Below are 16,024 nucleotides of genomic sequence, written 5' to 3'. Positions count from 1 at the left end.
GGTTAATTAATATTTTACTGAAACCATTACCTTTTCCTAAACCCAACCAAAGTGCTTCTAATGCCTGGACATTAGTGCATTTTTTCAACCATCATCCAACCCAAGCACCTCCTCAGAAAATTCCATGTAGTACATAAATCTAGGGCTTCCTAATCCACACTGCAATCACTGTAGAAAGTAAATAACAGTATATGAAGACAAATGCTAGGAGACAGGATAGCAAAAAAAAAAAAAGGAAAAAAAGAGTGAGCTTTTTGCCTTTAAAAACTCACAAAGCCACAAATTACTGACAGGAACGGGTCTGCATCAGCTACTGATAATACTCCCAGAGCTCCTGACAAACCAGACGAAAGACGAGACAGAAGAAGACAGCACAGAGAGCAAGCCCCTCTGGCCGAGCTCTGTTCCTCTATACGTCTATGTCTTTCCTCACTCCATGCCTTCTGTCTTTCCTGGGAGACGGGAGAATCGTCTCCCATTGGCCATCCCTCATGCTCCTATTCAGCTTTTATGTCCGGCCAACAACTTGTCCCGGCTGTACAGGAGAGACTATGAGATGTAAAATACAACCAAAACAAGGGAGGGGAGGGCGGAGGGGAAAGAGAGAAGGTGAAATGCATTCTCCAGGTTCTTTTCTATCATCCGGTGGACATCTGGAGACCTGGTACATAATCATTTCAATATTTGTAAGTGTCTCTCAAGGTTAGAAAGCAAGAGACAGACAAAGAGAGCAAATCGGAGGCCAAGATTTTCTCCATGTGTCATACAGGTCTAGGTCTCAACTTCAGGAAAAACAAAAAGGGGCCTCTTTTGGAAATTAATTTTTGCCAAACAATCATCTCATAACAAAAATATTACCATTAATGACTCAATTTCCTTATAATTTCCTTATCAACCCCCATAATTAGGCCCATTTGTTTGCTTTGTCATCCTCCAGTGATATGGGCCCTTTGTTATTAGAAGCAGCACACAGACTCATGTGGGAATCTGACAACTTACTCAGCTGGGGGAGGGGGCCCCCACAGCTGCAGAGGAGCCCCTGCAGCACACACACACACACACACACACGCACATATCCCACACTACCACCAGAGAGGCAGCTCTCATCCTGCAACCCTAAGACCCAGCAGCAGTGGAAGCTTTTTAAATAGCACTTACGGGCAGCACGCTGAGTCAAGAGCCCTTCTGTGTCTTTATCTCTCTTCCCCTCGCTTGTTCTTTAGCTCCCTCACTTTCTCACCATGTCTCTCTGCCTCTCTGTCTCACACACAAAGTCACCCCGAAAGTCTCTCTCTCACTTTCCTCCATCTCTGTAATGGGTCTTCAGGAGCTAAATCAGCTGAGGCCAGCACTTTCCAAGCTTCTCCCTGCTCTTAGTTGGACAACAAGCTTAATTAATTGGCTGTAATGTCGCAGAGGCAGCAGGACTAGCAGGGGGAAAGGGTTAATAAGGTAGAAAATGGGCATGGCATGGCTTATTCTGCAAGACGTGCTCAATTTCTTTTTTGTCTTTTCTGAAAGACGGAGCAGGAAAGCATTGTGTGTTATTGTATTAGATAACTGTGACAGAGAGAAAGAGAAGCAAAGGGAGAGAGAGAGAAAGTGTGGACTCGCATCCCCCTCACCACACTTTATGTCTTATCTGTGAGAGGTAATGAGTGATGGATTAACCTGGGATCACCCCTGGCAAATTGAGATGACCCTGCAAACTTTCCCCCTAAGTACCTTCCCAGAGGTCTTGCATTCCACGTCGCGCAACCAAGTCACGGCTGGGTGTAATTTTCTCTCAAGGAATCCTCACTGTCTTGAATTCGTTCATTCAACTCATTTATTTAGACCTGGAGATACACTGCGGTAGAAGCCTCATTTAGGACGAAGGCCGAGCAAAGATATACAAATAAACAGAGAAAACCTCAGACAAAGAGTTGAAGATAGAAAGATTATACATGCAAATAAGGACAATATTAAAGCTGTTAAGAAAAAGAAAGGCAGTTAAACTTCAAGACAAAGAAAATAAACTAAAAAGCAAGTAAATATGTGCAGGGATTTGATGTGGACACAGACAGCGTCTAGCAGTGGCATCTATCGTGTCCAAAAAATGTGAAAATGGCAAATGAGAATTACTCTGTATCTTATCCTGCTTTTCTTTGTTTTGCAAGCATTATTCCAGCAACATTATTATTATTATTTTATTATTGTTATTATTTTTTTTAAATCAGGATGGAAATACACTGCCAAAACAAAAGTCGCCACCTGGATTTCACTAAGCAAATAGGTACGAGCCTCCTATTGGATAATTACTGAATGGGTCATTATCTTTCAGCTGGCAACAAGTTATTTAACACGACTGATGCGATGAGTAGCTTCTCATTTCTTAAACAACCATGTTGAAAGACACATTCTGTGGTTGTGGAAAAGATGTTAGTCTGTTTGAGGAGGGTCAAATCATTGGCATGCATCAAGCAGAGAAAACATCTAAGGAGAGTGAAGAAACTACTAAAATTGGGGAACCACTGCCATCAAACCATAGTGAAAGTAAGAACATTTCCACGCATACAATGCGAAGGGAACGCAAGGGATTGCGACTAAACAGCTGTTTAGCCTTAAGAAAACCACTAATCATTGAGCTTAACTGGGAAAAAACAGGCTTCAATTTGCTAGGGAGCATAAAGATTGGACTCTAGAGCAATGGAAGAAGGTCATGTGGTCTGATGAGTCCAGATTTACCCTGTTTCAGAGAGATGGGGGCATCAGGGTAAGAAGAGAGGCAGATGAAGTGATGCACCCATCATGCCTAGTGCCTACTGTACAAGGCTGTGGGGACAGTGCTATGATCTGGGGTTGCTGCAGTTGCTCAGGTCTAGGTTCAGCAACATTATGTGTCCAAAGAATGAGGTCAGCTGACTACCTGAATATACTGAATGACCAGGTTATTCCATCAATGCAATCTTTGGGATGTGCTGGAGAAGGCTTTGCTCAGTGGTCAGACTCTCCCAACATCAATACAAGATCTTGGTGAAAAATTAATGCAACACTGGATGGAAATAAATCTGGTGACATTGCAGAAGCTTATCGAAAATCAATACCACAGTGAATGCGTGCTGTAATCAAAGTTAAAGGCGGTCCAATGAAATATTAGAGTGTGTGACCATTTTTTTTTTTTTGGTGGCGACTTTTTTATTTGGCCAGGCAGTGTATGATATTTTGCATAATTCAATCCAGGCTGTTTTGAAACAAACACCCAAAAACTGTTCTTTTTTAGCTTCATTTAACCTTAACTCAAATACTAGTGCGAACACAATCTCACACATTCAAATTTGGTTTCCAAAAACTAGCACTTTTAATTAGAACTCCTGCACAACAGATTGCCTGCACAGAATCCTGGCTTAAACTTTATTGTAAATCTGTCTACTTTGTGCTGACCTCTGCTGACTGAGATCTCTTTGTGCAACAGTATCAACCTGATGTGTAACTACCGTTTTATTTACCGGCTTGTTTGGCCTGACGCGCTGCCACCCTTGAGAACAAAGATAAAAAACGTGTGACTCTTAGCTGCATATATTACCGTCAGTTACACAGACAGTTACAGGCCCAAACACACACGCACACACAATATTGTGACTTGAAGGCATCCATGACGACCAGGAGCTACAAACCGCTGGTGACATGCTGCCTGCTCTGCACACACAGACACACAGTCTGCGCCATGACTTATATGGGAAAGACAAAAACATTGTTGATAAATTACTGTCAGCTCTTCAACAGCTCATACACAAGGAATTCCAGGGAAGGTATTTTTTTTTTGGCAGTGTGTGAGCAAGTCTGACGGAAAATAAAATAGTTTGACTCTGCTTGATTTGTCACAGGTGCTTTCTCTAACTATGTTTGTGTGTGTGTTTGTGTATTAAAGAAGAGAAAGGCGATGTGCGTAAGAGGTTTTAGAAAAGAAGAATAACCCGATTTGAGCCCATGCATGTTCAGTTCTATCTATTTAATGTAATCAAACAGTCAAACCTTTATTGACATTTACAGTGTCAGAGTTTACAGCACCGCTGCAGGCACTTGATTCCTCAGGGTCAGCTTCCACCTGCTTGCACTTCACTTAGATGACGACAGAAATGTGCTCCAAAGACAGCGGGGGAGGGGGGCGCTCTGATCTGCACAGCACACTGCTGTATTGAGGTGTAACTCCATCCAACCATTAATCATCTATCGCTGTACGTGTTAAGGACCTCTGCTTCGAGCACAGTGTGCTCGCAGCTCGTGCTAGGTGGTCCTGTCGGCGACTGTTGCCAAAGAAGTTTTTGCCAGGACCTTGAATCAAACGCTGAGCTGCTGCATACACAAAAGCCTCCTTCCCTTTTATTCCTCTCTCACACGTACGTAAGAGAGAGTATCTGTTTTTTATTGTTGTTGTTGATGCTGTTTGAGCTCTATCAGCTAAAAAAATGGAAGAGTTGTAACAAACAGTGCCAGGTCTTTCATTTTTAAGTGTGAACAGACTCTGGTAATTTTGTAATGTAACAGCACATGCTGCACCGGCTTCAGAGTTTGTTGTAATGTGTTTCTTTTACCTGGAAAAACAAGAAGGAAGAAACATCTAAATATCAGTTTCATTAATATTGCATTAACTAATCACTGCAAGACACTGCGCAGGGGTTTTTCTTTCTTTTTTTTTTTTTGCTTTCTCTGTTGGTACTTTCACATTATATATTTGCTTTGGCTGCAAACACTCGCCCTACTCTCGCTGTAACCTGCTGCCACACAGAGGTGCTGAGGTCATCATCCCTGATCCTTTACAGCACAGCTGGCTCCGGCCTCAGGATCAGGTCTCACATACGAACGCACTCACCGCTCGGAAACGTTGACAGTGCTCTCACATGCACATGCCCAGGCTCTCTCTCTCCTCTCTCTCTCTCTTTCTCACACAGAGTTTTCCTGCACTCTTTACTGGTCCCTTTTATGACCCCTGTTAACAAGTGAGACCGCTCTGCTCTGTCTATAGTGGCAATGAATCAGGATTGAGCGTTACACTGTTTCAGAGCTGATGAGAGCATGAATGGGTGACGCTGGCTTGAGCATAAACTGGTGGGCTTAAAAGGAAACTCCACTTTTTTTTATACACATTAGGTTTATTTACTACGGAAGAGTATTGCTGCCACACTGTAGAAAAAAAAAAGGCTCAATATTATGTAATTACATGAAAGTTTCTTGTTATAACATGATATTTTTCACGTTTTAACAAGATAAGTATCAGGTTATTTCATGAAATTATCACGTTATTACATGAAATTATCACGTTATTTCATGATAATGATATTTTCATGTTATAACGTGAAAATATCATGTTATTTCAAGATATATTTTCACGTTATAACGTGAAAATATCATTATCATGAAATAATGTGATAATTTCATGTAAAAACGTGAAAATATTTTATCTTGAAATAACATGATATTTTCACGTTATAACATGAAAATATCATTATCATGAATAACGTGATAATTTCATGAAATAACATGATAATTTCATGTAATACCGTGATACTTATCATGTTAAAACGTGAAAAATATCATGTTATAACAAGAAACTTTCATGTAATTACATAATATTGAGCCTTTTTTTTTCTACAGTGTGGCAGCAATACGCTTCCGTAATTTACAGGTCTTAGCCAGTACTACTGCATTTGCAAACTACTGCTGCAGTAACCTTTTGTGGCTCCAGTGGGAGCTGTGCTAAGTTTGGTAAATTGAGCTTTGCCACTTAAGTTACCTGTTTGGATCTGAAGGGTTCAATTCTGAAACAGCAGAAAAAAAATCTGAATGCCTGAAGAAAATTTATCAGGCTGAATGTTTTTACAAAACTGTGATGTCACATTGTGTCTATAATGGAGGCACCAGGATTTGCCATTTGTAAAGTCTGAGTTATTGAATTTAATAATGATGACTTCACAGAAGCAAAAGTAGAATAAATAACTGAATATAAATATGTGACAAAATAAGATCAAAACATTTTTTTTGTGTGTGTGCATGTTTATGCGTGAGACAGTTTAGCTGTTCAGTAGCCTGATGGCTTGTGGATATAAACCATCCCTGAACCTGCTGGTTCGAGTTCAGCAGGAGTGTAAAACGTCTCAGTTCCATTGTAAAAAAAGTCCTGGGTCTAAAAGTTAAAGGTATTTACTACAATATATGCATTTTAGAAGTGATTCCTTTGAAACAAGGCCTTAGCGTAACTTAAATCAATTACTGAGTGCAGGAAAGTCAACAGTTTATTCTTACATTTATAGAAGCAGTGAGTCAGATTCTGCAAAAACGTTACTATTCATTTCCAGTAAAACAGGGCAGTGGGTGTCCTCCCTGATTAGGCCGTGTCACCTCTGTTCTGTGGTGTACATGTGAGAGACAGTCAGGCTGTGACTCATCAAGCTGATGAGTGAGACACTGAAGTGTCTTGTGTCTAATGTGTGAACACAAGCTGATGTTGTCTGGCGTGGCTTTTAATTACCCCTAATCATTTGCTACCCGCTTGATCCAAACCTTTCCATTACACACAAATACCTCTCTCTCTCCTCCTCTCAATCAACCCAAACCCACACACACATACACACACACTTGAGCTGCGGTGCATGCCAAACCCACAGCACACACAGATCCTCCCTTGGCTAAGACGAGCTTTCACTACGGCATCAAGTCACCAATTAATTCATTAACAGATGTCTCCCCAGGCGCTGAATGGCTGCTCGCATCCTGGACAGAATTACTGTTTGCATAAACACCCACTGGCAGACAAAGAAGATTAAGAGACACACTCTAACACATCGCTTTCTTTTTTTTCCCCTCTTTCGCTCCTTTCTCTCTCACACACTAAACACGCAACATATTGTCAAGGCCTACTGGCAGATAAGAAAGATACATGGAAACAAACAGGAACGCGCAAAAATATAAACAGGCGCAAAACACAGACGGGTATCAACAGAGGGTGTCTGTCTGACGCTGGGAGCAACCCGCTGAGTAGTGCGGTGTGAAAGTGTGTGGAAGCCTTGGGGCAGCTGCCCGTGTAGCGCTTGTCTTTTGTTGAGCAGCCAGCAGAACTTTGCAGATGTTTTGGAGCCATCGTAGTCACGTTTGAAAACTGTTTTTGGTAGATATGTAATGCATTTAACTTTTTGTACCCAAGGCAAACTGCCTTTATTCTAACTGTCTAGCTGTCAGAGAGCTCTCCATCCAATGAAAATAAAGGAACAGCTGTCATCGCAGTAAAGAAAGCCTCCTTTTTGTTTTTTAAAAAGCTTATTATCCAGATCGCTGAAAGTGATTAGTGGGAATGCGCAGTACGTCTAAATTTCTTTCTTGAGAATATGCCTGAAGTGTGCGTGTCAGCTACTGCTACATGCTTATATTGTATTGGTAGAGCTTACACTGAGTAAGAGGTGTGTTTGAGTGACAGGAAAAAGAGGAACCATTTTCCCCAGCTGCCTAGTTTCAGTCACAGGTATAAAACTGTGATAATTCTGATCACACTAAATAAAGATATGAGTTTCTGGCCTGGTTGGAGGTTGTGATAAAGCAGTCACAGTCCACAGTAAGTTCAAGCTCCACTAATGGTGACAAGAGGAAGTGAGTGCAGGCCAGGAGCCAACAAACTAACGCAATATGGCTTTCTACCAAACCGTTTCTCAAAAACAAGACAAGCTTCCATCTCTGGTATACGAGCACAGAGGCATGGCGCGCACACATGCACACAAGCCACTGGCTCAAAATGCGGACTCACACTGTGAGGAGGATCTGTGTTACATTACGTCTTGTAGCCGGAGCAATGAAACACAACCACAGCCGCAGAAATGTTCACTTTGCCCAGAGGACCTTGAAGTGAACAACAGATACGCGGGCTGTGAAACGGATTTTTGTCTTTTCTGACAACTTAACACATTCCGTCGACCCGAGCGGTGCGACCTGAGCTTTGTCAAAGGCAGAAAAATCGATTGTAATGAAAATTATCTTTTTCCACTCAAGAGTAATTCTGGACAACATGCAGAAAATTCCTGTAAAACACAGTTACAGATGTATTGTGGATCTAGTTAACGGTGGAAGCCTTCCTTGTGTTTCTGTCTGAGCCCAAACCCACTCTCTCTCTATGCATTACCCATTGACATTTTTGATATAAACTACAGTAATTTCTCATCTTCAAAGGGCTGTCAGAGTGTATTATCTGCGCAAAACTGGAATTCCATCAAAACTGATCTGCTTCTTGAACAGGCCTCATGACAAGCAACAACTAGCTCCAAAATTCCAGCTCAAAAGGGCTGCTGCCAAAGCACTGACATTAATAGCTTCAAGATCTCCCATGCTCCAGCATACTCAACAGAATCTACATTATTTGTAACATCTATTGCCTCCATTTGAGGCAAAATATTATTGCTATTAGGAATGATCTCACTCCTGGGGATCGTGCCGGCTCTGGTTGCAAAAGTGCTCAAAGTAGCAGTTTTAATAAAGTCCTTTGGTTGAAATGATTTTTTATTAAATCATCATTATTGTTCAGTACAAATACTCTGACATATTTCTGGGCTCAAACCTCTTAATTGCACATAAATCTGCAACGGAACAACTTTAGGCCTGCCGGGTATTTCTGATCCAAAAGAACAATTCAAGGGCAAAGAAATGGAATTTACTTCCTGTCAGGAGCTGTGCCATTTTAAACTATTTTTAGTATTTAGTAAGGTAACATTGTGATCTGGCCAAACAACACATAGAAGAAGACCTAAAGAATAATCAAGCAGAACTGAAGCGATTTTGTATTTTACATTGTCAGTGGCTGTAGTTGACACAGTCGGATGACTGGACTTAACAGCCGTGAGTACTGACCAAGGCAAAGGTGAAAGTTCACATGTTCAATTCTTTAAATTTCAGGTGCAGCTTTTAAATGCCAGCCATAGATTCTTAGTAAAATTAGTAATGTGCTGCATGACAAGACTCTAAGCCATTATGGTGCGAGACTATTCATCACACGCACGCAGACTATGTGTCTGCTTTGGAAAGATTTTCATTATTGCTGCCCTCTCACTGCATACTCTACGTGTATGTGTTTTTTCTGGCTATCTGTTTTAGTGTTTAGCCTCAGCACTTGATATACCGCACCGTTAGTACTTGCTTACAGTATGTGCTGGCATGGTGGCCATGTTTCTGTCTGCTTGAGAGATACAGCAGGTCTCAGAATCTAAAACAGATTCTGGGTGAGCCAGTCGTCTGGAGCGTGCACAACTTATTTTTGCACTGGTTTACAAAACGAGCCATAAACACTGATAAGAGCTGGTGGAAAGAAGTTCTTGAAGTGAGAGAAAGGCCGTTCCCCCCTGTTTGAACTCGCGGCTAAAGACCTGAAGGAAACCGCTTGCGTGCATGCGTGCGTGCCCAGCCGTGCGTGCACGTCAGGAGAATAGAGGAGAGCGAGGCGTTGGAGGTGAGGAATAGTGAGATGGTGCAAAGTACAAAGCTACTCTGACAGTTTATTCCCAGCTTTGTTTGCTGTGACTGAGACAAACAAGTCATCCTGCCGGCACCTTTGAAGATGAAGGATGCCGGTTTGTAAAAGTGCACGGTGAGCTGTTTGAACATTAACCAGACCTCCAGCGCCTAAAGTGCCAAACAACTGACTCAACTGACTTAATGCATTTTAAATCACTTCATATGCACAAACATTCAGAATGATACATATCTGACAAACACGACTAAACATCTAAACAAAAGTGAGAAACAAATATCTCATAGACAACATGTATTCATCTTCATTAGAGTGTGATGTTTGTTTTTGTAATTTCACTCAATATTCATCATCGCCCGACAGACAGAACACATCTGCCTTCAATCAAAGGTTGTTGGAAAGAAATGGTGCGATCACGGAATTGCACTGCATTCTATTTAGGGCACAATTCATATTTCTCAATTTTCTATGCTGGATTTCGGCTTGAATAGACGTGGAAAGTTGGTGTGGAGGGAAAAGAAAAATCCATTTGGATTCCGTCAGGGAAATCGCACAAAATCCGGAATTGCTGCTGTTACTGTAGCTGGAAAAGTTTCTGCTATCACACTCGGCTGTTGTTGCTCTGGAATGATCTTAAACCTCATTAAAGTTTGGGCAGTAATCCATGAGAATAAGGAAAAATACACCACCAAACAGCAGAATGGGAGCAGCTGTTTTTAAGCATTAACGTATGTTTGCTTGAACATTTTGCACTCAGAAGACCTATTTCATGCAGGATGTTTTTCACCCACATATCACGAGGAATAACCCCCCCCTAATTTAAACTATTTTATTTTTCTTCTACACCAGCAGTTGTGGCTTTAAAACTCAATTATTTTAATGGGAATCAAATCAGCCGTGTCAACTCTTCTTGCACAGCATGGCTGCCGCTGTCAGTTAGATGGCTCTGAACAGCACCTGGGAACATTTGAGCGTACTTTATGCTTCCTGCGGCGTAGATTTCGATAAAGAGGGAGAAAATAAGCAGCAGATCTGTTCAAATCATCCAGATGAGATTAGCATACTATGTAATTTCCATTGGGAATCGGGAAGGGGCTTGTTTTCAGCACTTTCCACAATTCTATTTTCGTCCCTCTTACTCTTTAAACGGTAGTTACAAACAGGACTGTCTTACAGCAAACAGTTTGATTACTAGAGTCACCATAAGAAGACGGAAGTTCATAAATACTGATAGACTATTATCTGAGTCAGATTTCAGTTATTACCGCGCTCTCAGAGCATAACAAGCGGCAGGGACCTGTACAGCTACTGTTCCGCAGAATTCATTTGTCCCGAGTTGTGACTCTCAGGCTGCATACAGTCGGTAGAGGCTGTATCACGGAGCTTGAGAGGCTCTCAGAGTGGACAACATGCAGACTATTCTGGGCCCATTCATGGTTTTCAGTGTGCAGTAAATATAATTAAATCTAATTAAATTAAATCTTTTTATTTACAGTTAACATTTTCCTAAAGAATGCAATGGAAGTGGACGTTAATGAAGATAAGATAGTAAATCTCTCATATGTATGATTACCAGTTTCATCACTGTTTGGCTAATCTGAAACCCTTGGCTTCAAGAGTGACAAACTGCTTGTGCAAACAGACGTAAATGAGATAAAAGCAGCAACATAGGAAAAAGGCGACACAAAACTGAAAGAATATCTTCCAGTTCACTAATATGAAACACAACAGCAGTGTCAGTTGGGCTGGATTTTGAGAGGAAGAGTTTGTTCCTGTTACTACACCTTTTATTGCTGCGACTGGCCCAGTGAGGGTGAAAGGAGAAAAACAATAGTTAAATGACTCTGTTGGCCAACAGGCCATATAATGCCCCTCTAATGCCCCTTTATTCCAGCATCTCTCTCCATCACACACTTTTTTTCACCTCTCTTGCTTTCGTCCTTCTCTTTCATTTTCATTATTATATCCTTGCCCCATCTAAAGCCCCTCCTTCGGCCCCGGCTTCTCTGTGCCGTGTAGTGCCGATCCTCTCCTTCTGCATGCCTTTCTGAATTGTTCAAGACACTTTCTCCTCTTCTTCTTCTTCTTTTTAAACCTTAACATGTCAAGCAACCTGCACAAACCCGGGAACTGTAACACGGGGATAAAAGTTACATTTACAGTTAATTTGCATTGAAAAAAAACTAAGTGAAACAATGTCGCCTTCCTTTGTGGGAGAGCTGACTAGGATCCATGTGGAGGAGCTCAGAATCTAGCCTAAGGCTTACCGGAGGAGCATTCTGACAGGTGATGGCATCCACTCATTTGCCATGAGTTAAACAGACACTTCCTTCTACCTTTGCTGCAGCTTCACCTCTAAACCGAGGCTGAAATTGGCTCTCTAGTGTGACGGTGGTGCAGCTTATTGAGCTCATTGCATTAGAAGCTTTCCCTTCACTGCCGAGAGTCGATAACACAAATGGATCGAGGCGCACGCTCAGGAGAACGAGGGTGTCCCTTTAAGATCTCTCTGGAAGTAATCAGGGAAGTGCACTAAGATAAAAACAGAGGCCGAGCTGCACGGTTTTCTTTCTTTTGGTGGGAAGTGAAGCTCGAGGAATATTGGAGGAGTCAGTGGTCAAAAGCTCCACTCAGACAACTACATTCTCATTAGAGGCCACTGACAGTCGCAACTCTCGGATGTCACGTCGAATACCTTCCACCTACCACACCTACTTCCATTCTTCTCTGCCCTTAAAGAGGTGTGACTTTTTTTCTCTTCTTTAAGATTAACCCGCGCAAATGCACACACATATCCAAAACCAGAGCTGACAAAAAATAAATACCTTGCAGTCAATAGAAAAGATGCAGCGACTGACAAAGCTTCTGTTGCCCCAGTGTGAGACGTATTAATTATTTGTGTAAATTATATCAGTTAAATGAAGCTGTTCATATATAATTCAGAGGTTGTGTCTTTTTTTTCCCCAGCAGCATATTTAAGTGCAGATCACACTGATGTTCAAAACTAATCATTTTAGAACAAATATAACGTAGCTGGGTAAAAAAAAGTTTGTGTGTTGTCTCACTGCAGGCACTTTCACTTCAGCCGTTTTCATTAAGGAGTGCAAATTATTGGTTGCTTGACGCTTGGTTTACTGTACTAAACAGGGGGCGTTGAGGAAAATCTTTATCAGTGTTGAGTTTTTCAAGAAGATCCACAAATGTATATTTTTTCAAAGTAATAAATCATTTAAAGTGATATTAGTCCAAGATGATGCGCTGAGAAATGCAGCTGCCTCCATATGAAAAAAACGATTCCTTTTACACACTACAACTTTATCAAGAGCCCCACTCTATGTACAGCCCAGTATGGAGGCATTCCCACTACACTTCTTCTGTTGACTTAGCAGCATGTTCACATCTGCCACAGAGAATGTCTCCGAGCTTCAGAAACGAACAACACCAGCAAAACAAAGGCGCTTTTAAACAGCTGCTCTGTGTCACAGTGGCTGACATGTGCTGTGACTGTCAAACAATGTAATTGGTTTGTGTTGAATGTGTCTTTCTGTGATTGCAGGGAGTCACGCTGCGGTTTCAGTTTTAGTGTCTATCATCAAACATCTTTCTGCTTTCCGTTCTCTGGCTGGTCCTTTGTCATCTTTCTTTCTTTCTTTCTTTCTTTCTTTCTTTCCGTACACCTCTTCAGAAGGAGCTGCACAAACGCCAGAGTACTGCAGCTCTCTGTTATTTGGCAAGCTACATGGTTTTAACACTTTTCTATCCAATAATTTAAAATAAAATATGAAAACAGAAAAACACAATGCTAAAAGAGAATGTGTTGCAAAGCCAAATGTAATATAGAGCCTAAGAGTGGCAAGTTAATACAGATCCAGGTTCAAGATCCATACCACACACTAGAAGTGTAAAAGCAGGTTTTCCAAAACTGGACAGCTTTAGAGACTTAATTCAGTAATTCTGTTAATCAGGGAAAATTTCACAAATCAGTATTTCACAAGTTTAAAGCTTCTCTTGCCCGCAGCCGGTTGATTCAGGATTATCTGCAATCTCCAGGCTCACACATCTGTGCCAGGTTGTAATAAAACACAACTACTGTAACTGTGATCACTTTGATGTCTCAGCAGCTGATGAAACACGCTGGCTCTCAGACACAAAGAGCAGGAGCACAGATATGATCAGAGGTTTGCTCCTTTTTTTTTTTTTTTTTCCCATGATTCTTGTCATGACACATATTTAGAAGCCTCTCAGGTTGTTTTTCAGCTAGCTCACTTTGCTCTGATAATAATGGTAATAATTATGACATTGTTGTTTCTATATTTTATTTTTATTTTTATTTTTTTAAATCATACTATTAATGCAAAACTAAAATCAAATTGAATTCCTCGCGCTTACAACTACATTAGAATTGTCTTTATATAACAGCAAAGTGTAATAATCAATAACAATAAATAGAATATATTTTATGACACAGCACCTGACATTTTAAAGCGTCGTTTTACATTTAAACGTGGGACATATTTACGTGATAATTAAAAATAAATATCTGCGTTCAATTACCACTGCAGTGAGTTTCTTTTTCATTTCCTTTCTCTTTTTTTTTTTCTTTCTTTTTTTCCCCCTGGATTCTTCAGATAAATTAAAAGGCAATGCTTTATTGCAGCGGTGAAGTGGCGCTATGAAATGAAATGTGGCTGTGGATGATTAGGCACAGTGGTCCCGTTTGAGGTGGTTTAAAAAACCTCAGCTGTGGCCTGCAACAAGCTAAATGGACTTTCCAAGTGCATTTTCATTTTGCGCGTGATTTAAAGCCAGTTATGGTCATGGACGTGCGCCAGAATATTAGAAAGAAAAGAAATATGTCTTTGCTGCGGCTCTGCTTAATGTTCGCGTTTGAGTTTTAGAAAATGAAGCTATAAAATTTGCCACCGATTAGACATAAAAATGTAAATATCTTTTTAAAAATATATTTTTATGGTTGTTATTAAGGCTGTGGATAGTTCTGGGGATGATAAAAATATTTTCACCCATGCCCGATCTTTCTTTTGCTTTAATTTTGAAATGACAACGCTTCAAACCCACGCCGTCCTACATCCACATAATGTATCCTGTTTGTCACATAACTCTGCTCAGAATCAGACAGTGGCTCCAGGACGGAGGACAGATGGACTTACCGACACACTCGTTGGCCTCCCTGGCTGTGGCTCTCTGCCACGGTCTGTCGTAGTGGAAAGGCTTGCACCTGTCGCACTCCGGCCCTGCGGTGTTGTGCTTACACTCGCACACCAGACTTCCATCGCGGTCCTTTACGCACCGAGACGCGTGTCCGTTGCATTTGCATCTCCCTCCGACTTGCAGGTCTGACACGGCGTAGAAGTACGAGTCCCGGGCCAGCTCCGAGTCGTCCTCGTTCTCGTCGCCGAAAGTGTGCAGCCGGCTGAAGATGACTTTGATATCAGTGGCTGTTACCCAGTCCTGCAGCACCGGCGAGTTGTCAAAGTCGTGCGCGGACGGTCTGCCGTCCAGCGTGCTGAAGGCGATGAGCCCGCCGGTCAGAGGGTACATATCGGTGTGGGAGTCGGTGCAGACGGCCTCCTGCTCGTTCTGCTTTGTGATAACAGCCCTGTTGGGTTTGTTGTACATCTTCCTACACTGGGTAGAGTAAAACTGAAAGGGTACCCACGTTTTACCATAGTCCATGGACTTGTAAATAACCATGGATTCGGGTCGGGGCGAGCAGAACTGCAGGCTCACATAAGTGACTTCAAACTTCTTGCCGAGGGACAGGGTGAGGGTGACATTTTGCGGGTACTGGATGAAATTCTCGGACTGCCAGCAGGTGAGGTTGTGAGGGTTGTTGAGATCCGTTAGATACGCCGGTGGGTGATATTTCTTTGGGTCAGAGGCATCGCAGGTGTGACAGTTCCTGGTTCTCTCATCTCCTTTCTCTGCAGAAGTCACCACGCAGTAGCGGCTCGGCGTCTTTCCGCAGGTGCTGGACACTCTCACTTCCTTCCCGAAGGCGGAGTTGACGAAGTCCGGGATGCAGCGCCGCGGGTTGCCGTGCTCGTCGTAGCAGGGGTCCGGGGGAGAGGTCTGCGCTGCGAACAGGCTCATCCCGTAGCCGCCAAACGCGCTCCTGCACGACAGGGACACGGCGAGCAGAACAATCAGCGCAACATCCACAGCCCTTATCATGGTAGATCTGTCGGTCCCCAAGTGTCTCTGTAGCTGGAGAAGAGAGGGGGACACGGCAAGCGTGTGGCAAGGAGAGAAAGTTAAATTATGGTGATGGCAATTAGATATTAAAATCTGTTTTCAAACAAAAACTGCGATAAGTGATATGATACAAGCATTCACTGATATCACACGCATGCCAGCCTTTCTAAAAACATCTACAAAGCTGACATTACCTGAGAATAATTTGAAATAATGTCAAAATACCAGTGAAGTTGGAATCTAAATCACAGCTCCTCTTGTTTTGATGTTTGTTTCTTCCAGTCTCCTGCGTAAAAACAGAGGAGCGGTGGATTTAAGAGTCGTTTG

The 16,024-nt window shown here is 42.0% G+C and overlaps 1 protein-coding gene across 1 annotated transcript in view; it reads right to left on the bottom strand.

Moving 5' to 3' along the window:
* ntn1a (netrin 1a) overlaps window positions 1–16,024 on the bottom strand; it is a 57,876-nt gene extending 41,852 nt beyond the window's left edge. The window contains exons 1-2 of the mRNA XM_084566553.1: window positions 15,923–16,024; window positions 14,653–15,709 (exon numbers count right to left, since the gene is read on the bottom strand). Of these exons, the coding sequence (XP_084422679.1) occupies window positions 14,653–15,676 (1,024 nt within the window). The 5' untranslated portion in view covers window positions 15,677–15,709; window positions 15,923–16,024. The remainder of the gene's footprint in view (window positions 1–14,652; window positions 15,710–15,922) is intronic.

Source organism: Chelon labrosus (genome assembly GCF_963514085.1).
Source record: "Chelon labrosus genome assembly, chromosome: 2".
Classification (NCBI taxonomy): Eukaryota; Metazoa; Chordata; class Actinopteri; order Mugiliformes; family Mugilidae; genus Chelon; species Chelon labrosus.
The sequence above is the reverse complement of the archived record's forward strand: the minus strand, read 5'-3'. Positions and strand labels throughout refer to the sequence as shown.